The sequence below is a fragment of the Rousettus aegyptiacus genome, unplaced genomic scaffold (assembly GCF_014176215.1).
Source record: "Rousettus aegyptiacus isolate mRouAeg1 unplaced genomic scaffold, mRouAeg1.p scaffold_m13_p_11, whole genome shotgun sequence".
Lineage (NCBI taxonomy): Eukaryota > Metazoa > Chordata > Mammalia > Chiroptera > Pteropodidae > Rousettus > Rousettus aegyptiacus.
This window is the reverse complement of record NW_023416286.1, coordinates 34,929,951-34,957,406: the sequence shown is the minus strand read 5'-3', so window position 1 is coordinate 34,957,406 and position 27,456 is coordinate 34,929,951. Positions and strand designations below refer to the sequence as shown.

The 27,456-nt window shown below is 38.1% G+C and overlaps 1 protein-coding gene across 8 annotated transcripts in view; it reads right to left on the bottom strand.

Annotated features, from left to right (window-relative positions):
• Positions 1-27,456, bottom strand: part of DLC1 (DLC1 Rho GTPase activating protein) — a 351,657-nt gene that overhangs the window by 31,284 nt on the left and 292,917 nt on the right. For 3 of the 8 annotated variants that reach the window (XM_036228700.1, XM_036228702.1, XM_016133124.2), the window contains one exon: positions 4,847-4,927. The exons of 2 other annotated variants lie outside the window; for them this stretch is intronic. In XM_036228700.1, coding sequence (XP_036084593.1) covers positions 4,847-4,927 — 81 coding nt within the window. Of the gene's footprint in view, positions 1-4,846; positions 4,928-9,445; positions 9,926-27,456 lie in introns of those variants that run through there. 3 more of the 8 variants (XM_016133127.2, XM_016133126.2, XM_016133128.2) reach the window with 3 other exon arrangements.

The window sequence follows — 27,456 nt, the reverse complement described above, 5'->3', positions numbered from 1 at the left end:
TTTTCTGGACCTGTTGGCCTAACAGTAGCTGACTCAAATTCACCTTCAGGTATATTCTAGTATAGTCATACATTTATTCTAGTATAGTCATATATTTAAGTGTGACCAATTATCCTTCGTTTTCCCCTTTGCTCAATATTTATTTACTGAATATCTACTAAATGTGCTGCCAGCTATGATCAGGGACAATCATACGGGTTCCGGACATGAAGCAGGAAGCCACATGGAAAGGTAATTCACAACTGAGTACATAGTATCTGATGATCTCCTTAGGATGAATTGGTTTCCTAAGGGCTATTCTAAGGTCCATGTGTTTATTTAAGTCTCAAGTGACCCTGTACAGGCAGCATCAATGAGACCTTACTTACAGGAAAAAGCAAAGTCCTAACAACGGCAGTGTGGGGAACATGTTAGTTGCTCGATAAGTAAATATTACATAAATAAATATGCCACAATACTATTTTTGTTCTAGTGAAGCGGTCTTCATTTTTCTGGTCAGGGTCCACAATAAGAAATACATTTTACATTGTAACCTGGTACATGTATTTTGTGTGTGTGTGTGTGTGTGCGCGCGTGTGCAAATTAATTATACATGTGCATGTATAAACTTATATAAAACTGAAACAACTTTCACCAGGTAACATAGTAAGTGATGCAGCCTTACATTTTTTTATTTTATTTTCAAATTTCTATTTGTTACCTATCAAAGCAACCAATTTTAAATGCATTATTCCACTTATAGCTTTTTCTTAGAAAGAGAGGAAAAAAGAAAGAGGGAGGGAGGCAGGAAAGGAAAGAAAAGGAAGAGAATGTGATGTGCCATAGGAAAGACATATATAAATTCAGAAGTGGGAGGGGGCTGCTTGAGCGCAGGTTTATGCTCCACCTTTATTTAAGGAGGGGTTATGATCTCCAATGGAAGTTTCGATGGCAGGAGAGCAGATTCGAAGTAAAGGAGATAGAATAAGGTAAGTGGAGAAATGGGGAAGCACAGGTGTTTGTGAATGAATGGCAAGCAGTCAGTATTTACTGTAAAGGAAGGGGAGGCATGAAATGGAAAGTAGGTTCTCCCACAGAGCATATATAAGCATATCTTTTGCCTGGTTACCAGACGAGCAACCAGCGCTATTTCCTCAGACATAAAATAGCTCTTTGCATCTGAGTGTCCCAAACTCCTAATAATCCATCTCAGAAAAGGGGCAAAGAATTACCTGTAATATGTCAGGAAAACTGGTCCAGGAAAGAATCTATTGTTCAGTTAAGTTGCCTTAAGAAAATAATCTCTCTGGACCTGTTTTCTCATCTGTAGAATCTGGGATTGCTGTATGCTCTGCAAATCCTTGTGATTTCCTTCATGGCCAGTTTCCCTTCTCACTAAGACAACTTTTAGAATAGGTTCTATATCTACCGTTAATTTTCCAGATTTATCATCAATCACACGGAGACATTCTCCTTCCCTCAAAAAACTGGATCAGTAGTTAACTGTTTTGAGTCCCGGTTTTGTAAATTTACTAGTTTATTGCTGAAATATCTAATCTGCTTTCTAACAGATAAATTTCTTGATTTGTCTCATGAAGTCTATGTTCATATTATAGAGAACTGAAAACCCTAAATGTTTTAGCTTATGTGTGAGTCTATAGCCCTCAAACTAAAATTAATCTGCACAGGAGGAAAACACCAGCCTATAGAAAAGCTTTACTTTGCTTACTGATATTTTATGTTCGCATTTCAGTGGTAGCAGCATCCTGGCTTCTGCAGAATCAGTGACTTGGGTGCTGAAATGCATTTTGGAGCTTTTCATCTTTTCTCTTTACAAATGAGCGAGCTGGTTCAGAATTTAGATAACTGGCTTAAGGATCCAGAGCTCGCGGCTCTTATTCCAAGGTTGGAGCACTCTCCGTACCCTTACACAGTGCCTGCGAACAGTACTCTCACTTTTAGATCACGGGACTGTTTTTCAGTATGTGTAAGAACTGGAAGTTTGAAGGGAGTTTTCTTTTTTATCTCCTGCTTGAAGTTTGGAGGCAGATATGTTGCTTTCTAGTAAAGAACATTCCTAGAAATATATAAAGAGGGGGAAAAAGGACCCATTTTCCCCAATGATGTGATGACAACTTAATAAATGGTTTTGTCCTGAAAGAAGGAAACCTTGGGAGGCATGTCCTGCAAGCCTGTACCTGGGATTACACACAGAAAGTGAAACTCCAGCAATGCAGAAAATAAATCAATGGAAATTCGCTTTGGGGATCCATTTAGTTCAAGAGTTTGCAAACTACTGTTTTAAACACACACACCAAAAAAGGCAAATAGTTCACATCAAAAACTATGTGCTCTTCCCTTGCAAAGGTAAACAACAGCTCTGTATTAATTTGAGCCTGTGTGTAATATGGTTGTATCAGGCACTCCAGAATTGAGCTGATCCAGTTATCTCCAGGAACAGAAAATATCTCCCAACTAATCAAAAATTCACCCTACCCAGCACAAAAAAGTCCAACTAAAATGAAAATAAACTCTTAAGGAAATGGATACTGCATCATCTTGTCTTTCTATTTCATTTCAATCAGGAGCAGGATAAAAAAAAAGGCTTCTGGTTTACACACACACTCATACACCACACACATATATACACACAGTTTTAGTATTTTATATCTAACATTTATGCATTTCAAACCTCGCATTGCTAAGGAAAATGATTTGATATAGCTCTTAAAATACCATTCCCTTTAAAGGTGATCATTGTGTAGATTAAGAGGGCAATTTCAAGAAAGAGAACAATCTAAAGAACATAATTTTAAGGGCCTTTATTATTCTGAGCCTCATTGTTTCTGTAAGTGAAGCAGATGCTTTAAGATTACATAATCCACTTTCTTTTAAATTTATTATTCAAGCTGAAATACCAGGTTACAAACCTAAAATAACCCCCTCCCACCCATCTCCATCAGTAAAGGTTAGCAGGCACACCAGGTCTCTCTTTTACATGTTAGCAAAGCTCACTCTACCAAGGCCCCCAGCCACCCATCCCCAGTCTTTGGTTTTTGCCCTAAATTCTACAGTGCTATAATGTAGGAAATATAAAATACTATGCGACCTGCAGCGTGCCAAAATCTTAAAATTAGAAATAAAATAAATGGTGGGGGATTCTAAAGAAACTGTTCACCCACATTTAAATCCATTCTGACAAAGAGAAAAAAGAAAATCAAGAATTAAATGAAAAATCAAGTCGCCGTATAGAAGATCAGTGAAAACAAAACACGAGGCACATATTGGTCGATATAAGCCACCTCTAGCCATTCTTATGTCTAACCTCAAACGGGAAACACTATTCGATTAGACTTTCTCAGTTTTGTGCCAAAAAGTATACGAAAAAATAAGGATTACTGTCCTTTAGGTGAGCTAAAGAATTATTTTCATCAAAATTGCTTGTCATACCCAGCCCCTGCCCCCTGCCCAACACATACCATCTAATGGTGAGAATTTGATTCAGGTACATTTATCTAGTTTAGGAACATTTCTGATTTTATAACTGATGTATTTGTGCTACAAAAACATTAAGATCTTCATTTTGTTACTATCGTCATTTTGTTTACACAGGCAGGAAGGGGTCTGAAGTTCCATTTAACTCACATATGACCTTGGACTGGTCACTGAACTTCCCCGCATCTCAGCTGGGAAGAGGCAATGTTTTTCCAGGCTGCCTTTACAAGGTTCTGGAATTTCCCATGAAATGACTTCTATAAAGGCATAAGGACTATGCAAGATCCCTTTTCCGTGCTCTACAGTTTGAAAAGAATTGTGTGGAGATTGCCCTTTATGAGTTTACGATTTCTCCAGACTTGGGAGGTGAAGACGATTTCAGAATTTCAGCATCTTCTATCTACTTTGTCACCTGAATGTGACAAAAGGCACAATATGGCTGTAGTGCAGCCCAGTGCATGGGCCACCCGCCTTTTCACCGCCAAGGTCTCTTCCTCTACGATTTCCTAAGTGCTGCAGCCTGAGAAATGTTACAACCTCGGGGTGTGGAAAACTTTTGTCCCACAGACATCCTCTAGAGACTCCTGCAAGGAGAAGGAAGGCGCCTTTCTGACAAGTCAGGAAGCAGCCTCCAGTCCTCTCCGCAGGACACTCAAAGGCGGGGCAGGGACAAGAACAAAATGTGGATGGGAGGTGGCTAAGGCATCTCAGGACGCCCGTTTCACTGATCTCGGCTCTCAGTTAGCTTTTGATTTTCTTCCTGGGGATGCGAGGGGGGAAGACATGAAAAGGCCATCAAGGGCAAGTGTGAATGAAAAAAAGAGCATACTTTCCATGGTGAAACTCAGTCTAGTAGCAATAATGAAAAACAAGAATGAATGATTAAAGGGAATTGATTCCTCTATGTTTTGGCTTGACTTTAGTAAGGTATAATATTTTACCTTTTGGTGACCAAAAACATTATTTCCAAATAGGCACGCATTTTCAAGATGCCATTCAAATGTTTTCAGTGACATCTGGGAGAAAATTTCCTCTTACACATGTTATTTTAAAATACTTTCAGTGAAGAAAGAATTATTCAGCATAGTCAACAGAGGCTAGAAAATGGTATCATAGACCCTTTGTCTACATGTTAAAGACAGAGGCTCAAGTCTCCATTCACTATGCCCCCAGATAAGAGACACAAAAGCCACTACTTTTTCAATCCTGGACCATAACATTATAGCTCCCTACTTATGAGCACAAGTCCCCTAGGAAACTGCAAAGTTACTACAACGCTCTATAAAATGCCAAAAGCCATGTATCATTTCCTAGATGGAATCAACTCTTGATAAATACATCTCTATGTGTTGAACTCTACAGCCGCACATACCTGGCTGAAATCCTAGCTTGGCCATATACAGTGAGTGATCTTGGGCAAGGTATTTAACCCCCCAGGCCTCAGATTCCTCATCTGAAAAACAGGAATAATTATATCTACTTTGTGCTGTTGCTGTGAAAAATCAGTGTGACAATGAAAGCAAACTACATGATAAATTTTACTTCTCTATTAGTAATACTATCCCATCAAAATTCTGAGAATTTATAAAAAATAACAAGGAGTATCCATACTAGAGAAGGCTGACAATTTCTTCTGAGAGAGATTATAAAAATATACAGGCTAAATATGCAAGGCTTTCTTCCTGTCCACCATGAACTACTGTGGCAAGAGGGACTAGCTTGTGAAAAAAACGTTAAGACTGAGTAGACCTAATTAAAGAACCCCCAGCAGGATATTCCCTACTTCTTACCACTGATCACGATAATCCTTAACAATAATACTGGGTCCCCCAAGGAAAAGTGCAGACAGACAGGAAGAGAGCCCTTCTCAGCCGGGAATCCTACCCTTTTTACATTAATTAGATTTCTGACTAATTTGAGGTTGAAAGAAAACACCACTGACTGCACTCATTCCAGCAACCCATTTGTAGAAAACATATTTGAACCCTAAGCACTGTCTTTCTTACTAGAGGAATTACTCTTAAGTTTTCAAATTCTTCCATTCGTAATGGCCACAGAGTTGGCTACAAAGACAGTAGTGAAAGTCTGCTCCAGGAAAGCATTTTCCTCCTAATTTCACAGCCCTGGAAAAGAGGAACTTGAGACCATGCTTTCTAGGACAGTGTTTGGCTATTTACAGTTATGGTTGGGCATTAGTTCACCTCCACCACCATAATGAAGAAAATATTTTATGTCTTAAATACTGTATGTAGATCATTCCTTTGCATTGTAGTTTCACAGCTCTGAAGCAAGCACCTTAGGGGTAAATCCTGCAAAAAGGGCACTCAAAGAAAGTCAGAGGAATGACTTGGGTTTAGAAATTAATTTTTCTCTTCCACTGGATCCCAACACTTATAATTCTAATCATTGGACTATGCAAACATGAAAAATGAAAATCACCTTTCTCCTCAGATCTGCTTTATAATTTCAAGAACAGGTTTGGCATGAAACTCAGTCTAGTAGCAATAACAAAAAATAAGAATGATGCCAGCTACATCATGGGGTCAGGCTTTGTTATAATGTTCTAGAGCAGGGGTCTTGAACTCATGGGCCCCTGCAAGAGAGCAAAACTTCATCTCTATTTGCAGCCGCTCTCCAGTGCTAGCATCACCACCTCAGCTCTGCCTCAGATCATCAGGCATTAGAATCTCACAGGAGTACAGCTCCCTGATGCCAAAAAAGTTGGGGACCGCTGTTCTAAAGCACCAAGAATTCAGTCTTCAGTGATTTGGCAATATCCAGGGAGGAAGGGGAAACATCTGAAGTTATTTTTACTCTTGCAAGTCCTCTGGCTGAACAGGGTGAATGCTAGGGTGGGTCAAGCATTGTCTGGAGCCGTTCAGGGTCCTTTTTTTTCTTTCTCTCTGCATGGCCTCATTTCCGTCTTCCTGTTGCTAGGAAGGAGAGTTAAGCATGGGAAACTTGTGTTTACAATAGTGGACCATCCTGTCCAGCACAAGGCTCCCTTCAAAAAAGTACGATTTGTTTCACCCACTGTACTCTGGATGTCTCATTCTTCTGGACCAAATCACCCTTCTCTGGATATTTTCAAATTGCATATTTACCCGCCTAAGTCATAAAAATATCACTTTCATTTAAACATTGCATCATGGCTTAAAATCTCCACGAGGACACCAAGGGAAACCCAAGTACTTATTTTTGTATTTGAAACCCCCTCTTGGAGTCCCACCAAGCCTCTGATTGGAGGCATCTTACTGGGGCCTGCCATATCATCTTTAAGCTCACACTAGTCTTACAAGTAAGAGTTGAAGTACTGTGTACATTTTTTTACTCACTTCACATTAATAACTTGTTTAATCATAACATGTTTTTCTATTAATCTGCTCTTTTTCCAGAAGCAACTAAACATCTCTTTTTAATGTAAAAATGCCCTTAAATCATGCTTGGTCTTTGCTCTTTGAAATGAAGTATAGAACAGTAACAAAATGATAAAGAAAGGTTTTAGGTTAAAGTGCAACAAGGCCTCTTATCTTCACAACTATAGGAAAATCCTTTGCCTGGTCTAACATATTCAAATTTGGTACACTGCCTATGATTAGTCATAGTTAACTGCTAAACTATTCAACCTTTTCACTCTTTAAGGACCAAGTGGTGTTCTCATAAGATCTACAATTGGGAATTTAAGACACATGAAAGTCATAAAACCACTTTTCCTATCCACTCTACGGAAGGATTTAAGTTGGGAGCTGCTTATTCTGATTCTGCAGAGTTGGGAAACCAAGTCTGTCCCTGTTCTTGAGCTTCAGCCAATTTGGTGTAAGGTGTCACTCAGCTTGAATTAAAATAAAATCTGTTTTTGTCAAAAACAAACCTTTGAAAGCAGCTGGGAGAGAAAGTCAGTCTGCTGTGCTTCATTTTAAACTCCGAACAGTAGTGCTAATGAAAAAAATATGCACCCAGGCTTGGGCCATGCTGTAAATCTGGCATGCCACAATAAAATTTAATACGAGCAATCGCCAACATTTTCTCAGAAAATGTCTTGAAATAACTTCTGAACGTACATCTGCTAACTATTTAACACTCATTCCCTAGGATTTTAGTTCCTCTATTAGGGGGGCTGTTGACTTACAGGGCACCCCTCTGAACATCTGCTTCAGTCTGCAAGCCAAGATGGCACTGGGTGTCTCCACTCATTCTACACTTATGGTCTGCAAATTATCTCCGTGGAGGACCAGCCTGCAGTCCAGATGGATGCTGAATTAGTCAACCTCTTGGAGTTGCTGATAGATTTACATTCAGAGTTCTGCTGGGCTATTATTTTTCCTCATACTTCCAGCAAATAGAGTTTGGGGGGGGGGGGGAATGTAATTTGAGATCCAGTAATTCTGTTGTCTCCAGAGCTGTGATTTTTTTTTCTACCCAAAATGCGTCATAGATGCCACCCTTGTGAATCTTTCTGTAGTAGATGGCTGTGCCCAGGCTGCATTCTTCCGCTTCACCAACAATGGTGAAACAGCTTCTGTATCCTAAGATTTGCTAACCATGGTGGGTGTGGAAAGACTCACTCAAAGCTAGCGTGAGGCAAGGTTTTCTTTTCCACAGTACACATTGACTGCATACAGGGATTTCCTTCCACAATAACTAGCATAAATTAGGTATTTGTGGAACATCAGTACTAGACACTGCACTAAACACTCACTCGTATTAGCTCATTTGATCCTCACAACCTCTTCGCGCGGTAAATACAATTATTACCCCCATGCTGCAGTCGAAAGAGGTACAGAGAGGCCCTGTCACTTCCCAGATTCGCCCAGCTACCAGGCTGCAGACGATTCCCACCCTGATAACCAGCCTCCCTGGCAATCGCTCTAACGTCCCTCGAAACCCGGGGCTGTGCGCTGGAAAGACGCACATTGACTTGGTAAATTACACGTGGCAAAGACAGTTTGCAGCAGCCAGAGGTGCAAATCCTTTAGTAGGATCAAAGGGTTGGCCCATGACGTTGACAAGAGGTGGAGACAAGAGCGCAGAGTTGGGTAGGGTTCCCAAAGGCCGTTGCCTTGATCAGAAAAAAAGTGGGGTCCGGCGGCGTGCTTCCTACTTTTCGCTGGTGCTGGGACTCGCTCCCCGCCGGCGCCCCCTCGGAGGCCAAGGGCGCTGGCATCTCCCTGAGACATTTTAGGAAACCAGTTCAACGCCTCAGAACGTGAAGACACACGGCAGCCTTTCTAGCAGGCGCCCGACACATGCAAACCACAGGGCTCGCCAAATAGCTGCAACACTCAGCAGGGGCCCGCAGTCTCCAGAGACTTTCCTAACTCTGTTACAGCGCAGCGCTTAAAATATCTGAACAAAAACGGTTTGAAATTAAAACAATTTTTTGATAAATTTACTTTCAAACAATTAAAAAAATTTTTCCAAGTGCCACTATGGTCTAAGCATCCCTAAGTAATAAACTCTCAGGGAGTCAACGCCGATTTTGGACTTGTACGGTGAAGGACACCAAGCACCGAACCCGAAAGATCCCCGAAGGAAAGATAACACTAGAAAGGCTGTCGTGCCACGCCCCTCGGAGCCGGAGGCCGTGGTCGCCTGGGACTTCCAGCGGGGATGGAAGCCGCCTGGTCCTGAGCTCCCGGCCTGGCCCTGAGCCCCACAAGCCCGGCCTTGCACTCCCACGCCCGGCCGTACGTCCCCAGCCGTGACCAGCCGCAGCCGCATGTTAACCTGGGCTTAACTACATTAGTCGCGGTCGACCTCCCGCCCGCAGCCCTTGCCGAGCCCACCGGACGCGCCAGCCCGTGGCCCCAAGCAATGAGCTGCTAGGGGTCATTACCCGAGATTAAGACCTCCCCTCCCAAACCCGTTTTTTCCCCCACTCCACCTCCCCTACTCCAAGAAACTCGGGCGACTCGGTCCCAAGCCACCGTGGAAAGTGTTTCAAAAGCACAGAAGAATATCAGGCACCGACTTGATAAGGCGGGGTGACATTTCCTTCGCGGTGGGTCCCTTCCGCAGCTGGCTCCCGCGGCTGGCCTAACGGCAAGGCACAAGTCTAGCTTACGTGTTAGGATCATGGTGTCCGACTTCTTTCTGCACATCAAGTGCGGCAGGAGGCGGCAGGCGTGCAGTAGGGAAATCGAGGCAGCCCAAGCAGCGGGGCTCTCGCGCCCGGACCCACCGCGGCACCCAAGACGCGCGCCCAGGCGGCTCTCAGCGCATCCTTGCTCGCCTCTCGGTGCCACTTGCCAAGGCCCCCAAAAGAACACAGGTTTTTCCAAAGGTCGAAAAGGAAGACCGCTCAGGGCGCGGGGAGAGAAGCCGGGAATCGGTAGTTACTGTAGCGGAGAAGTTCGGCCATAGCCGAAATAGAAACGAAGCGGCCTCGCACAGGCGGCTAGAGCTCTCTGCCTCCCGCGCTCCCACCCCGCCGTGCACTCCTGCAGGGCCCACCCAAAGGGGAGGGACCAGGATGGGCAGAGTCACCTACTCGCCCACTCACCGGTAGCCTGCCGATGCCTCCCGCGGACTGCAGCCCCACCCACCTTTCCTGGACCGGCCGGGCCTCGGCCCACTTGCCCCGCCCCTCGCCGCCTCCCCGCGGCTGGGCCGGCCCACCTCAGCCTCAGGCAGTCCTCTGGCCCCGCCCCTCCTAGACCCGCCCCGAGCTTCCAATGCGAGGATGGAATGGAATGTTTTCCTCGGGCTTGCACGTCTGTAACGGTAAGCGCCTAAAGGACTCCAACTACTGGCGTCTGGGGCAAAGGCAATCAATAGCTATACCCACGAGGCGTCTACTTGTTGGGGGAGGTCTCAGCTGGATGCTGGGACACCGCGCACGTTCCCTGTTTTCCTTGGTAGTTTTGCACACTTTTAAAAATCTGACTCTCCCTTTCATTCTAGTAGAAACAAATTCGCGAGAACGGAGGGGAATCAAGGAAGTAGGGAGGAATCAGTCTTTCCTGATGTGCAAAATGGAAGTGTTCCTTGGATATTCATTATTCATAGCTAAAGCCTGTAGGCGTACAAAACGTAGGCAAGTAATTAACACTGGTGTAAAGAAGGATAAGTTTTTACCCAGCACGTGTTGAGTCTACCATGTGCAGTCATAGTCAGTGCTTCTCAAATCGTAGTACTTGGGCTACAACTTAACACAGCTCCTGGAACTGGTAGGAACTGACGCCAGACTGCAGATTTAGAATCTCTGATAGTGATATTCTGTGTTTTTACAAGTGTTCAGGTGATTCTGATGCACTGTTAATTTGAGGGCCCCTGATATCCTAGGAAGCCTAATTTTTAAAGATCATATTTGAATACAATATCTGTAAGATTGAAAGAAATCCAGACCAGTTTTCCATGAAAATTTACTTTGATACTAATTGATGCTTTCTGCCTATTACTGCTAGGCAAAGAAAACTACAAACTTTAATCTATTTATTCAACAATACATTGAGAGCATTTACTATGTGCCCAACACTGTTCTAGGCTTGAGATATAGCAGTGAGCAAGAAAGATAAACATTCCATCTCTCCTGGAGTTGACTTCCTAGTAGGGAAGATGCACAGTAAACAAAATAATAAATCAGTGAAAAATATGTAGTGTCTTAGATGGCTCTATATAAAGCAGGGAAGAGGATAAGGGAGCTGGGACAGTCTTTTTAAATTTGGTTTAATGTTAGTGATTTCATCTTTTCTTATATCTCTAAGTAAGAAAAGATGGTATACTGCCATTTGCGACAGCATGGATGGTTCTTGAGATAATTATGCTAAGCGAAATAAGGCAGATAGAAAAAGTTGAAAGTTATGTGATATCACGTGGCATATAAATCTAAAAGCAATAAACGACCAACAAACAGAGACTCATGGATATGGACAGTAGATTAGTGGTTGCCAGAAGGAAAAGGGGGAGGGAGGAGATAGATAGGGGTAAAAGGGGTCAAATATTTGGTGATGGAAGGAAATCTAATTATACGTGGTGAACACACAATGCAATATATAGATGACAGACTGTTGAATTATACAGTTGAACTTACTGGATTTTGTTGATCACTGTCACGTCAATAATTTTTAATAAAAAAAAACCAAATCAGGTTAAATGCAAACAAGAGAATTTAATCTCTCAGTTTAAAATGTATTATTTCATAGTCATATCTTAATTTACATACACAAAATTCTTTTTCATTCTAGTTTTTCAAAAACGATAATAAATCTACCTTCACCACTGGCTCCCTAATTTACTCAAACCAGAATTGGGCTCTGGCGAGTGGCATTTCAGGAGGGTATGGTGCTCCTCTAGTCAACAGGTATTTCCAGGGCTTCTATCTATATACAACTGCTGGGGACGTAAAAGTAAACACGGGCAGGCCCACCTCAGCCCACTCAGAGTTTAGTCTGGTGTGTAGGCATACAGGGGCACAGGAAAAAGCGGTGCTGTGAGGGGCAGGAAGTAGGGATCTGACCTGGCCGGAGACAACAAGAAGAGGGAGCTACCCACTGGAGTTTTTAGATGCCGGAAGAACTGTCAAATGCCCATGATTGCCAGCAAGGGGAAGTGTGATTCTAGGGAATGATGGAAAAGTAAAGGCATGAACTTTTGATTCCCTGTATGACTGTGTTAAGGATTTCTTAAAAATTTTATTTATTTATTTATTTAAGGATTTTTAAAAAATCCTTAACAGTGATAATCATTGAGAAGCTATTTTAATGGAAAATGGTATTCCATGATTAAATTTGCTTTTTGAAACAATCACTCGGGCTGTGGTGTATATTTCAAACTTAGAAAATAGGAATATACCTTCTAAACATACTAATTTCTCTTATTTATTAAATATGCAAATCTTAAAAATGTAGATATTCAAGCATCTCTAAAGATATCAGTTCTCAGAATACATTCTCAGCATTTATTAATAGCTGAGTTAGGTTATATTTTACATTAATTAGGTTTCTAGGAGTCTGTGCAATCCTGATAGATATACCCACCCCAACTAAGTATTCCTCTTTCCCAAATAAAGCATGCTAATCTTCTTGTCTCTTCTTGTTCAAGCCCAATTCCGTTTTCCTTGATTATTGATGTCATTTTCTATGGAGCTTCTCTAATTTTATTACATCTCTCTGGAGGTTTGTGTTCCGTGGATTACTCATTGTCTAATAATACTAATAACTCCAAGAACATTTTCCTTGGCATTGCATTGGTTGGCATTTAACCTTCACTGAATCTTATCATCTTTTATTTTTGGTTTATTAATGTAGCCTATATCCTGGGCCAAACTCCAATTTTCATAGTTTTAATTCTTACTTCTCTTAGAGACGGACATGCTGCATTTTGAAGGCTGCTGCATTTGTAGAATAGTGGTCGAAAGTAGGTCTTTGGGAGCAGACTGCTTACTAGCTGTGTGATGAACTCTTTATTTAGCTTCTCATACTTATGTTTTTTCATCTTTAAAAGAGGTTGAAATAGTGCATTTCTCAGGGATTTTTAATGAGAATTGAATAAGATAATGCACAGACATGATTAACACATAATAGGCACTTGATAATGTTAGCACATAAAAACATACAATTTCTATTTAAGTAATTATCTAGGAGAAGATTAAAACAAAACAAGACCTTGGCTTTAACCTTTCTGAATCTGAGGAGCCTTTACAAACTGGGGCAAGGAAGGAGTGGAAAAGTCATTAAGAGTGTCAACAAACAGTGGTGTTTCACTAGATGAAAGACTGTCCCTAAGACAGTTCAGAGTTCTTCTTCTTCATTTAACCTTCGATTCATCACCCAGGGTTTCATTTGTCTGTCATAGGCAGATGATGTTAGACTGAGTTTGTTAACTACTCTGTAGTGAGATTTGTGTATTGAAACACTGGACTCTAAGAGGCAAAGATTAATGTGGCCCATTTCCCTGCCAACAGTTTATGGTCCTCTGAAACCTCTTCAATACATGGGTATAAAAAAACCATCACAAATTAGGTTTTATTGCTACTGTTGTTGTCAATTATCTGTTCTCAATGGCAAATTAAAAAGAAAAAAAGGTTTGATGTGAAGACCTATGCCATTTGCTTGTTGCCATGCTTTCTCAATTTGGGCATCGGCTTCACGAAAGCTATTGGCAGGGATATGCATACCTTGTCTATTTGGATGTTTTCACATTCAACATCGCATTACGAAGGCAAGAAAAATCACATAGCTAACTCCTAAATGGCATGACAGAAGGCTGAGTGACTAAGAAGGCTACTCTCTGGTTCCTACTCTGTTTTAATGATTGATATTAGGTATTGATATTGTCCAAGGACACCATCTTGCATTTTTCCACTATACTGTGTTAAAAAACAAAAATGAAGAGTAAAAAAAGTGTCTACAGGCAGGTAATATTGGTTAGGAAAGCAACCACAGCAGGGTGGTATGAAGTGAAGAGCGCAGGACCGCTGCACGAGGGTAGCACCGGTCAGTCAGTCCCATTTGAATATTGGCATATGTTGACACAGCAACCCCATTGCTCGGGATTTAAAGATTTTTCTAGAGGCCCTGGATTTCTATATTTTTATATCAAACCTCCCAATTTTCAGAGGCTGGTAACATGTTATAAAACAAACAAACAAAACTAAACCCATTCTAAGTAATTTCAACTTTGGGCTTCATTTAGTCCTGGGGCAACTAAGGTAAACCTCTGCTCTAGTGATACGAGTCAGGCAGTCTCTTTGGGGATTTATTTCTCTCCCACATGAGCTAAGAGTCCTGTACTTGGAAAGTGTTGTAATATAATTTGTGTTCAATGGAGGATTATGAAATAATTTTATTTGTAATGTTCAAAGGAAATATGACAAATAGAAAGTTTTGAAAATAATTTTTTAACAGTATTCTTTTAAGAGAAATAATTAGAAATTTATTGATTGCCCTTAAGTCATTCATTTATGTTTAAGCTTCAGTGACTCAAGTCTGCGTTCTTCCCTCCCCTTCCCCCACACCCCGCCCCAGTCTATCCTGGTATTTAGGCTTTTCAGAAATGTTCAATACCCAGATGGTGGGGGTGTAGGATGGGGAAAAAGAAGAGAAAGAAGAAAAAAAGAGAAAAAAAATAAATTCACCCCTTTTAAATTTTACCAAGAGTAGTTCTCTTGTTCAGTTGGACCTTTTTTGATTACATCTTTTGAACAATATGTTTAAAATATGGAGAAGGTTAACTTAGTCTGCCAATGATATTTTTAGTAAGAGAGGGGCATCCCTTGTTCCTGCATAAACGTGATATAAATTTACTTTTTGGATAATTACTTAAGCCCCAAATATGAGCCAGTCTGGCAAAGTACTTTTATCATTTAACAAATATTTATTAACTCCTAAAAAAGCAGAGTGCTGGTGAAACAAAAATGAACGTGAATAAATAAGTCCTGGGTATGTAGTATATAGCATTTGACTATAGTTAATAATACTATACTGTATATTTGAAAGTTGTTAAGAGAGATCTTAACAGTTCTCACTGCTGTAAAACAATTTGTAACTGTGTGGTGATGGATGTTAACTAGAATTATTACGGTGAACATTTTGCAGTATATACAGATATTGAATCATTATGTTTTACATCTGAAATTAATATCCTACATATCAATTGCATCTCAATAAAAAAAAATACTTCAGTAAATGACCCAAAACAATGAACATCAAGAGAGGGCTTGGATGAGAAGCCTCTTAGGTAGGAAGTAGGAACAGACATAGTTTTGTAATAGTTCAGCGGAGGTTTGAACATGCTGAATTCTCAATCCTGATTTGATAACTAAATGTGCATACTTTCCTGAGATAATTACAATATTTACAGCAGAATCTCCTTTTAAAGGCTATTTCATTTAACAGCTCAGATAGTTGATTAGCCCAGGGCCTCACTGCTCAAAATGATAAAGTGAATCCAGGAGAGATGACGCCCGGTCAGCACGGCTGCCACCCCATTCCCCCCACCCGATCTTCACCGATGACTGAGGATTCTTTAGTGTGGCCTCTGACAACACAAAACTTCAGCCAGCGAAAAGTGAAAACTGCGATTATGTTTGATTCTGTGAAAGAAACTGGACTGCCTTTCCACCGAATTAACCAACTTTAATGGCATGATTTGATTCTTTGTCTATTCGGACATTATCCTTGATTTAAAAGTTATTTTTTGAGCTTCTAACAAATAATTCACTGAAAGCCAAGGATGGACAACATTCTGAGCACTACTAATAGTTAATATTTTGCTTTCTTGTTATTTAAATTTTATAATAATAAAACATTTATTGTTAAAAAGTTAAAATATGGAAAAGCATGAAGAAAAAAATAAAACCTCAAAATTGCACCAGCAGAGACAATTGTAGATGCGTTTTTATGTCTATCCTCCCAGTCAGTTTTTAAAGTATAGTTATTTTATTGTGTGAAATTGATATGACAGTATATATACCTGAAGAATGTGACTTTTCGTAGTTGCTTCATATTCCATCTGTGGTTATACCATTTTTTCTTTATTGAATATTCTCATATCATAAATTTTAAAGAGCAAGAATGATAACTCCCTAGACAAATTCACTTACTTTGAATTGAGAGGTCAAAGAGTATTGGGACAAGTGATATTTATTTCTAAACTGTCATCCAGAAAGTTTGTACCTATTTTATATTTTCACCATTTCTCTTCATGTTAAGTATTGCTGGCATTGTAATTTCCATTTCTGTTGCTAATTTAACAAAAAAATATTATCTTATTATTATTTAAGTGTACATTTATTTGAATACTAAACTGGCTGTTTTTTTTATCATAGTAAAATATACATAACATAAGATTTACAATTTTAAACATTTTTAAGTGTACAGTTCAGTGACATTAAGTAAATTCATGCTGTTGTGAAACTAGCAATTATTTTCTATCTCAAGAACTTATTTATTTTCCCCAACTGAATCTTTACAATTATTTAGCAATAATTCCCCATTATCATCTGTTGCCAGCCACTTATAACCACTGTTCTACTTCCTCTGTACAGAAATTTGGCTATTCTAAGTACTTCATATAAGTAGAATCATATAGTATTTGTCCTTCTGTGTCTGATCCTTTGGTTATACAGGTTGAATATTTTTTTATATTTATAAACCAGTTTCATTTTTATAAGTTGCCTACTTAATCTTACAGCCCCCCCCCTTTTTTGATGAAATATTTTATCTTTTCTTACTGATTTTTAAATATTTTTAAATATTATGGTTAATATCAGGGATATGAACCATTTGTCATTTATTATAAAATTATTTTTACAAGTCTGTCACCTGTCTTTTAAGTTTGTTTATTTATTATTTAAACAAATCAACAAGATTAAAACAAAATGCAAAGGTCTGCCTTATTTGTTTTTTTTCCAATTATTAACTAGGAGTTTACTTAAGTAGTTTTTCTTCTCTACATGCTTTGAAGCCAGAAATGCTAAAACACAAAATCAATTTGTAAAACCAGGTCATTTAATGGGTGAGATTTTTTACTTTATTTTTAAGATAGGTTTTATTATTTACTCAAAGAAATACTTTAGCTGCCTTATTTTTCTGTCTCCCCTAACATCGCAAATAGATGCCTTGCACAGAGGTGACGCCTCCATAAAAGCCTGTTGCAGAAAGGCTAGCAGGGTCCAGGTATAAGGTGGGAGACCTAAGGGTACTGAGTTTTTTAAAAAACTTTCTGACTTTTGGATTTTCCATAAGTGCAATGTATGTATATAGATCTACTAATAAATAAATCTTGGAACACCTAAGAGTTTTTCTGGAGTTAAATACAAGGCCAAGATGGCCACCTTTACCCTTTTGCCTTGTAGGCAAAAAACTATTTTTAATGTTGTTCTCTAACCATCCAATTTAAAAGAGCCATTTATGTGGTTCCTCCCAAACCCCGATTTTTAACTCAGAGTTTTTAATATAGCATTCTAAAGCATCTGCTCAAAGAAAATTCTCTATCATAGTTTTGAAATTACTCTTAAGTTTGTTTTCACTAAGGAGATGGTTTGTGTTTGTTTGAGTTGTAATGTATTGCTGTTTTTTCATAGTAAACCTGGTTCTAAAATAAAAATACTATGGCATGGGTTTGGGCAATTGCCTGAAAAATAATAAACAGTTCTTTTTCTTAGCTGGTAACTACAGCATACTGGCCATTATAGTGTTATTTCTGGAAACCCCTACACAGCTCCAGATCATTAACTTACTTTAACAGTCAACGGGGAGGGTGGAGCTGCAGTATATCGTCAAGCTTGGCTTTTCATGCGTGACTAACTCAGTCGATTATCTCTCATGAATTCAGTAGAATTAAGTTGTATTTTGGGGAACTGCAAGGCAACAAACTACATTTTTTAAAGTAGATCTGGTATTAAGAATCATGAATTGTAAAATACTGATGTTTGAAGATATATTCGAAGACAAGAGACTAACTTGATTTTTCTCCTATACAAATATTCTATTGTCAAACAAATAACTATTTCTCTACTGATTATTGTCATCTTTTTGATGGGCCAACAAACTAAAGATATAAAAGGCCAAAAAAAAAAAAAATAGAAAAGCCCATTGAATTCCATAACTGAGTTCTCTGGGTCTGAATTAGAAAAATAAATCTGTAAGGGTCCTTGAATCCATGTGTGTGTAAAGAGATCTGACATAAATCATGTTCCTGACTTGGTCACGGATACTACCAGTGGCCTTGAGTTACTCACATATCTCTTGCTCCTTGACTATGTACAAATTTTACATAGATTATATATATGATATATAAGATGTGTACTATATTATATGTTACATAAGTTATATATCATATATAAATTATATACATCATTATATATTATAAATAAATATTCAAATAAAAATAGATATGATTTACATGGAAAAATAAGGATGCTGGATCATTTAACTAAAGATTTTAAGGTGAAGATGTAATTAACATAATTTGGAGGTAAGTATTTTTATTACAGGTAAGAAATTCAATTCAGAGAGGTGACATGGTTTGCTTGATTTCACATTGCTAACAGCTGAGGAAGCAATTACTTGAATCTGGATCTCTCTGTCATGATGATCATGACCGTGGCTTTATAGTCAAACCGTGTGATCATGAAGTGCCATTTCAGGGCTCCCCTGTCTTCAAATGTAAAATGAAGGGATTGGACTAGATATTCTCTCAGGTCCCTTCAGTCTCTTTAGGTTTTAGTTTGTCTTAATATACAGCATAACACTGAATTAACATTCACATTCATTCTTTGTATAAGGGCTCTAAACACATCCAACATTCAAAAAAAGAAAAAAAGGTAGAAAGGAAAATGCGTCCACTCAGCTGGCCACCATGCCTCACACCAATTCAAAACAAAACCGCCATCCACTGAACCTGGTGCTGCAAATCCCAGGATGTACTTAATACGGTAGAACTCTTTCTCCTCGAGGGCTAGTTTCTCATGTTTCCTAAACCTGTACCAGAAGCACATTTCTCAGAAATGCATGAGTTAAGTGTTTCTCCTTTCTGGAAAGTCCTCACAAGGTATGTGGTGTGGTTCCCATATTTGCCCATGAAATTCGGACCATGCAGTTCGCTCTGGTAGAATTTCGAAGCCCTTTGCCCACATGACCTTCTTAAAATGAACTCTTCCTTTTCCTTTTTAACCCTATGTTGTTGCTTTAATTTGTCAATCATATTTTTATTTTAATCCTCTCGCCCGGATTTATTTTTTTTAAATGGAATGTTTCTATCACAGTTTGTGACATTTCTTTCACACTTTTCACTAAGAGCAGTTTTCCACTTCCATACGTTTGATCTCTCTTTTAAATTTATTTTCCCTTCCAAGAAACGTATCATGATTATTAGAAAAGAATTCTCAACCCCTATGCCAAAGTAGTACGGATAGAACACTTTGGACCCAAGCCTTTCCTCTCAGTGACACAAACACTTTTAAAACAATTACAAAACTAATAAAAAGATGACCATATATATGTTGGCTATCTTGTATTCTTGAACTACAGTCTTCTACATCTGAGTCATGTAGTCTGTCTGGCATGTAATAATATGCTACATTTCCAGTGCTATTAAATATAAATTTTAGTTCCCATAACATTCAATAATTGAGCAGGATGTTTTATTTTCTTCTGATCTTTTTATTTTCTGACTTTCCTTCCCTCATCTCTCAAATTTGTGTGTGTGTGTGTGTGTGTGTGTGTGTGCGTGTGTGTGTTTGCCTTTTATATTCCAACTATTTTTCATTATGGAAAACGCAAAAGCAAAACTATGGAGACAGTGAAAAGATCAGTGGTTGCCAGGAGTTAGAAGGGAGGGAGGAATGAGTAGGTGGGACACAGAGAAGTTGCGAGGCAGTGAAACTACTCAGTATGATAATATACTGGCCAATACATTTGTCCAAAACCATAAATGTACAACACCAAGAGTGAACCCTAAACCATGGGCATTAGGCGGTAATAAAATAACCTCAAAATTTACAAATCAAAATTGATAGAGTTGGAGGGAGTAACTGACAAATATGCCGGTGGGTGATTTCAACAGACTTCTCTCAATTATGGATAGGTTAGGCAGACAAAGTAAAATATAAAAATTTTAATGGTTGTGTGTACCCATTTCTTCTGTACCTATTAATTAGATTTGATTTCTGTACCCATCATTTAGAACATATACATTCTCAACACTGCATTAAGACAATAAACAAAACTGAAATACTGACATATACTAATCTCTAAAGCAATTCTCAACAAATTCCACAGTGATATCTTATTGACCATCACGGTGGTTTTAAAACACATCCACAAAATCTTTTGCAATGTTCTTATCAAAGATGAGGTCAATGTTTCTTCCCTTTGAACCTAGACTGTCCTATGACCTTCAATGACTAGAATATGGCACAAGTGACTCTGCTTTACCCCCAAGGTGGATTAGAAAAGGTCATGTAGCTTCAGTGAGTTTTTCTTAGGACAACCACTCACTGTGGAGTCTTCCATGCAAGAAGTTTGCCCACCTGAGGCCCTGATGTGGAGATACCAAATAGAGGGGAGAGAGAGAGACAGACAGTCAGACAGAGAGAGCGAGAGAGAGAAAGAGAGAGAGAGAAAGAGAGACAGACAGACAGAGACAGAGAGAGACAGAGAGAGAGAGAGGAGACAGAGACAGAGAGTGAATAAGCAGAGGAACTCCAGGTGTTTGAGTTTTCCCAGCGCAGGCACCAGTGAGAGACCCCAACCTGAGCTACTATCTGACTGCAGCTGCCCAAGAGACCTCGAGGAAGAACTGTGTAGCTGAGTCAAGTCAACTCTCAGCTCTATGAGTGAAATAACTGCTATTGTTTTATGCCACTGTCTTGCAATGGTTTGTTATGCAGAAATAGATAACTAGAACAGCCATATTCTCTGACCAAAATGAAGTTAGATTAGAAATCAGTAACAATAAAATCTAAAATATTTTAACTTACAATTTAAAAGGTACTAAATATTTCATAATTTAAGAAGAAATTATACTGAAAAATTTAAAATACTAAATGATAGTGGAAATCCTGCATATTTAAACTTGTAAGATATAGTAGAAGCCAGAATTTGATGACATACATAAGCTTAATTATTTATATTAGCAAATAAAAAGTGTTAAAAATGAATTAAGCACCCAGCTTAAGAAAAGCACACCTGAATAAACTCAAAGAAAGCAAAATGAAGAAATTAATAAACAGAAGAGTAGAAATGAATAACAGAGCAGGCATAAAAAACAAATGGTGAATAACCATATGGCAAAATGCTTAAACTAGTAATAAAAATGTGAATCAAGACCATGCTTAGCTACCATTTTACGTATCCTAGATTTATGATTTAAAAATCTGAAAAGTCAAGGATGCAGACTGATAAGAACCTGTGTATGTATGTTGCTGAGGAAAGTGTATTGGTGCAGCCTCTTAGGAAAACAATTTTACATTTACTTAAAAAATGAACATCGACTATGCTATGATCCAGCAATTCCACTCTGAGGTATATACCCTATAGAAACTTTTGCATATGTGCATCTAGACAGCTCAAAAATGTTTACAGTAACACTATATTAGGAAAACTATAAATAAATATCCATTAACCAGAGAATAGATCTTTTAAAATGACAGATTTACACAATGACAGATTACACAGCAGTGAAAAATAAGTGAGCTATAGCTATGTGCAACAACACGGATAAATCTTTGAAACAACATTGAGTAAAGTATCAACATTAAAAATAAAGTGCTTACATGGTCAAAAAAAAAAACCTCCATAAAATGTAAAGGTAATGATAAATTCAACACTCAGAGTTTTGATTGTCTCTGGGGAAAGACAGGGGGACCAGATATTTGGGGAAGAGTGCATAGGTCGTTGTAACAGGAAAGGTAATATTCTAGTTATTCAGTTGAGTTTTCAGTTAACAGCTATTGTATTATTGTGTTTTATAACATATTCACACATATTTTCTTGTTAATATTAAATATTCAGGTTTTATAAAAGAAATAACATTGAAGGGGGTTTATTATATTAATAAGAAAATAAACTTTAGAGTCATTTCCAGATTTGAATCCTGAAACTACAACTTACTTTCTACATTACTTTGGAAAAGTTACTTTATCTTCGAATCTTACTTTCTTTATCAATAACATGGGAATAGTAATACTTCACCGGGTAATTGGGAGGATTAAAACGGATTATGTTTATAAAGAACTTGATGCATATTTATGAATTTAATAAGCAATAGTAACTAAAACCTTAACTTGAAATTTATTTTGGGAGTATGTGTGTGTTTGATCTGCTTAGGCTCTTAAATATTTGTAGCTGTAATTGCATCACACTGCTGTTTACCTGTGTCTTAAAGGGGCTCTTTCTCTTTTAGTTATTGTATTAGTTTTTCTCTGTTGTAGTGTTATTATTGAAAAGTTTTAGAAGTCATGATACTGAAAATAGTAACCGTTAGCTTTTTAATATCTAAATTTGTTACTTAAAACAATCTCGTATATTTGTCTTATTTCTTCCATTTATCTTAGTTTGCATTACCAAAGCTAAATAATATTAATAATTACAATAATGATAACAGTAGTAAAGTATATAACTCTGTAAAGGAACATCTACTTTCCAATGTTAAAGTTTATTCTATTCCTATCATAAAATCAACTTTAGGGTCAGGTCCAGATTTGAATCCTGAAACTACAACTTATTTCTACATTACTTTGGAAAAGTTACTTTATCTTCATATCTTACTTTCTTTATCAATAACATGGGAATAATAAGGCCTTCCATGATTATTTCAGTTCCACATTAAAAAAAAAAATGTCACGTTGCTATTGCTCATGCTATTAGAATATTTAAAGTTGGGAAGATAAAGTCCAAGATAGGGTATGGAAAGGTTTATAATATTCCCCAGCACAGAGAATCAGAGGGAAAAGCAAACCAGGAAATTTAATCTAGAAGTCACAGGACATTCCTGGTTAGTTTTGACTTGACCTGGTCCTGATATAGCCCTGCTCCTAAATGACCCTTTGAAATCTGCATTGAATTTAGAAGGAATGAGAAAATAGTGCTTAATGTGGTATAAATTTTAGAACTCTCCAAGACGATCGGTTTAACTTTAGGCAAGATGAAGACAAGAGCCACTATCAGCATCCTCTAAACACTGTTCAATGTAAGTCAATCCGTTCATAGTTTATCTACATTTTTCTTCATTTTCCCGATAGGGTGGGTTTGCATGTCTGTGTCCAGGAGTTATACTGCAGTCAAAAATTTTTTGTTTTCCTCATGAGGCTGTAGTAGAAACTGAACATACCAGTTGTATAATTTGGATTCTTCTTCAGAACTAAGCTTCTAAACAATACTCTCAGCCTCCTGGGGGAGTAGGAAATCTAACTAAAAACTCTGACCTAAATAAATCTCCAGTGCAGAACTGAAGAATGTAAGACCAGCCAGCTTTCCTAAATCAGTATGCGTAGATTTGTGTTTCCTCTTTTCAAAATGAATTTAGTGCTTCTTTGTACTAACAGCTTTGTGACCCAAATCATTCTATCTCAGTGGCTTTTATTCCCTCTATCACCAGTCTTGAATCTGAAAATCAAAAAAGGACGGTCCTTCATAATGATTTTCAGATATCGTGGCTCATGCTGGCAGTACATTATCTGGATATTCCACAGTTATGCAGAGGCAGGAGCCCCACCTGAAAATTATATGTATGATAGAGCAGGCCTAGCACAATCGAGGCTAAAATATGAATAGTGTTTGTCAGGATCCTCTGTGATTGAAAGTAGTAGGGTGTCAGGGATATAGCATATCCAATTTGGGTTTCTAGGAAACTAAATGCCAAGCAGGGCCTACAGGGAGATCCAACAGGTAAATCCTGTGTGTATCTGTGTGTGTTTGAAATGTGCATATGCACGTAATACACAGATGGGGCAGAGACATCTGGTATTTCTTCATAGGCAACATTTGAGGGCTTAAGAGGTTTTTTTCTAAAGACCTAACCTTAAGATTTTAGACTCGATGCTCTCACTTCTCACACTTCCAGGCATTCCCTGGACAGCAAATACCCAACTGGCTAGTAATAGGGTGAATAGTATTTTTATGATACTGATTGAAAATCTCTCAGCAGAAACAAAATCCAGAAGGCACAGTCTCATTCCTAGTATCCTGCCAAAGCTTAACTCAAGCAAATTTTCAAAGCCTCTTCATTCACCTCTCCTAGTTCAGATCTCCCCCAAGAATCAAGCTCCTTTTCCTAGCTTTTTACTCATATATGAACCTTATTCTTTTCCTTATATTTCCCTGAAATTCCAAAAACAGTGTGACTAAGATGCCCCATTATATACTGAGCGTTAACAAACGTTTCATTTCCTACTCCTGGAACTCGCTCTGAAAACACTCTTTCCTAGAGGCAAACTATGTGACTCAGCTAGCTTCTCTTGCTCCCTTGCACATTATGGAGGCAATGTCCTATTCATTGTCAGTTCACCAAATCTAAATATTTTTCCTCTCTTCGTATACTCCTCCTATCATTCTACACAATCTGATTCATGTCCTTCTGGCTCTACGCAGGTCCCTCTGCACCTTCACTTTTCCTAGATGATCATGGACAACATTAATATTTCTCAGGCTCTGTTATAGTTGATTACTTTTTCCTCCATCTTCAGAAAGGGAAAGAGATCTTATATGCTTGGCCAGCCTTACCACCATCAGTTGGAAGAACATCTGTACATAGGAAAGAATGAGGTATAAACAAACCGAGTCTCAGCTGACTGAAACTTGAATAAAACAGGTGATTGTGAGACGAAAGGCTCCATTAACAGTCGTCGGGGTCATCGAGCCTCTTGTTTGCACTTGGTTTGGGAGGCTTGCCCAAGTGAATTACTCTCAAAGTCTGAAACTGAGACCTCATTCTGCTGGTAACCACAACACTTGTTTATAGAACTCTTCCAAAGGATATCACAGGCATTTCCCAAGATCTGTCAGCTCTGGGCCAGTGTTAAATCAGCCATTTGTCTCTGAAGAGTATAGTATTGCCCATAAAACCAACACCATCTGAATGTGTTTTGTGGTCTAGAATGTATCTATGTATAGCCATATGTGTGTGAAAATATATCCCCCCAACCCTCTTAGGCAGCTTAAGAGAAACGTACAGGAAAGACAAGACTGTGGTTTGGATCAGCAAGGCTGTACGACTCTTTTTATTGTGTGCATCTATTTCTAACAACTATTTTTTTCAATTAAAAAAGTTTAACTAGTGTTCTCTTTTAAAATTCATCTCACCTTTAATATTATCAGAGTCATAACCAAGGAGCACTTGAATAAGAACAGAGAATAAGAACTGTAATGGCTTGCCCCGCAGGCTCAATTATTCCTTTAGAGCTCTATTTCTTTCTTCTAATTACATTAAGCAGTGATTGGGAGGATGGGACCTAATAATAAGGGTTTCATTGTCTCTCTTTTTTGTCTTTGTCACGGATACTCTAATTACTCACTATATTGCACTTTACAGGGAGCCCTGGAGGAGCCATGGTGTGGACCCCTGTCACGTGGCTCACTGGTACAGACATGGGATTGTGAGACACAGAGCTGGCTGTAAAAGAAAGGAGCCTGGATGACTTTAATATCCTGTTAGACAGAAGCATGACAGATTAGCAGGGGACTCCTTCCTTCTCAGGAAACCAGGCCTCTGGCTACAGCTTTGTCTTTAGCTCAGTCTTAGATCTTTATAAACACTTTCCCCCTGAACTTTAAAGGACCCGTGCTTTTCAGCAACAGTTCAATGTGCATGAAACACAAACTCAGATAAAGGGTTCAAGCAAAAAATCTTGTTGAAGGGTCTGATTTCTCAAGATGCTTTCTATAAACTCAGACTTCATGTCCAGAAAAATATTTCAACAGAATTTTTTCATTGGAGAAAATACCAGCCCTAGAACTGCATGAGCCTTTCTTTATGCGTAGTATGAAATCGCAGCTATTTTAAAGAAATACTACAACTTGCTGCATTCCATTAGGGACAGGTTGTAGCCAAGGTTCTCAGTGAAGTGTCTTGGATAAGAATGGAGCAGGGCAGCTGGGAGATAATAACTAGGAATTACAGGGAATAGAGTCATATGATGATGAAATATCTGGGGAAGATGATTTGTGAGAGGGGAATGTGAATCCTTATAAAACATGGGTGAAGATCTGTGGGCAGATATCTGAAGAAAGTGGACATGAAAGAAGATTCCAATATATTAAAAAAACACACGATATTTACTTTGGAAGATAGTATTTAACATGTCAGTTCTCCCTTAATCTGCCAATTTAATGACATATAAATAAAAACAACAGTCTGATCACTCGTGTGTGTGTGTGTGTGTGTGTGTGTGTATTCAGTGACATCTATGTCATCTACTTTTTCAGTGTTTTCATCTCTTAAATAGTTTAATCCCTATAATAATCTTATGATTATTTATATCGCCATTTTATAAATGAGGCTATAAATTCTCTCTCCTGAGAATCTGTTCTTAGATTTAAAAATTTTAAATTCATTCTTTATTAAACAGTTACAGATATTTAGTGTAAAAAAATAGATTATACAGATGATCAAAGAAGAAAAAAAGAAAAACCACTCTACCTTTCGTCAAGAAATAAGCACTTTTAATATTTTGATACGTAGCAAAGAAAACCCTATTATATCAATCAGTTTTATGAAAACTAAAAAAACTTATAATACATGCTCATGTTTTAAAAAATCAAATATTAAAGAACTGAATTAACTCAAAATTGAGACTCCTCCTTTATTGTGGTAGCTAGCATAATTACTGAAATTATTCTCTATGCAGTTACTAGTATATTCTATATATTCTCTCTCTCCATATATGTGTATGTATAAAATACATTTTTTTGTTCACTAATTTCTATGTAAACTGTTCTATAACTTGCTTTTTGAAAAAAAAATAATCTACAGGTCTTCGTGTCAACGTGTCTAGATGTACACAATTTCTTCTAATGTTCATAGAATTTTGTTACGTAGCTATGCCCTAATTATTTAGCTAGTCTTCTGCTGATAGACATCCATAACATACCCAGTTTTTACTGCTACAACTCTGTTTCAGTGAGTATCCTGGTGCCTGTAGGTTTTATGTGGTGAGCACTTGACAAAACCACCTTCTCCAAAGAACAGATGAAAAGAAAGAAACTATATGGTTGAACATCAACATTTTTAGACTTAGAATCTTAAATACTGTAATTATAATGAATGCTCAGTTGATAATCTTTTTAGGCTGAAAAATTTTAATCTATTTATATTTTATTTTAAAAAGCATTTCACCAAAATCAAACATTTTCAATGACTCAGGAAGTTCCCTAATAAAATATTGAAATTAATGCTTTTAGTTAAATAAAACTTAAACATTAGAATATTTGTTTTATAAGTACCCATATCATATTGTTTACTGTAATAGTTTATAATTTGTAAGCCCTCATTATGACTTTGTTGAAAATCCTGCAAATTTAGGGTTGGCCTCAAATTTGA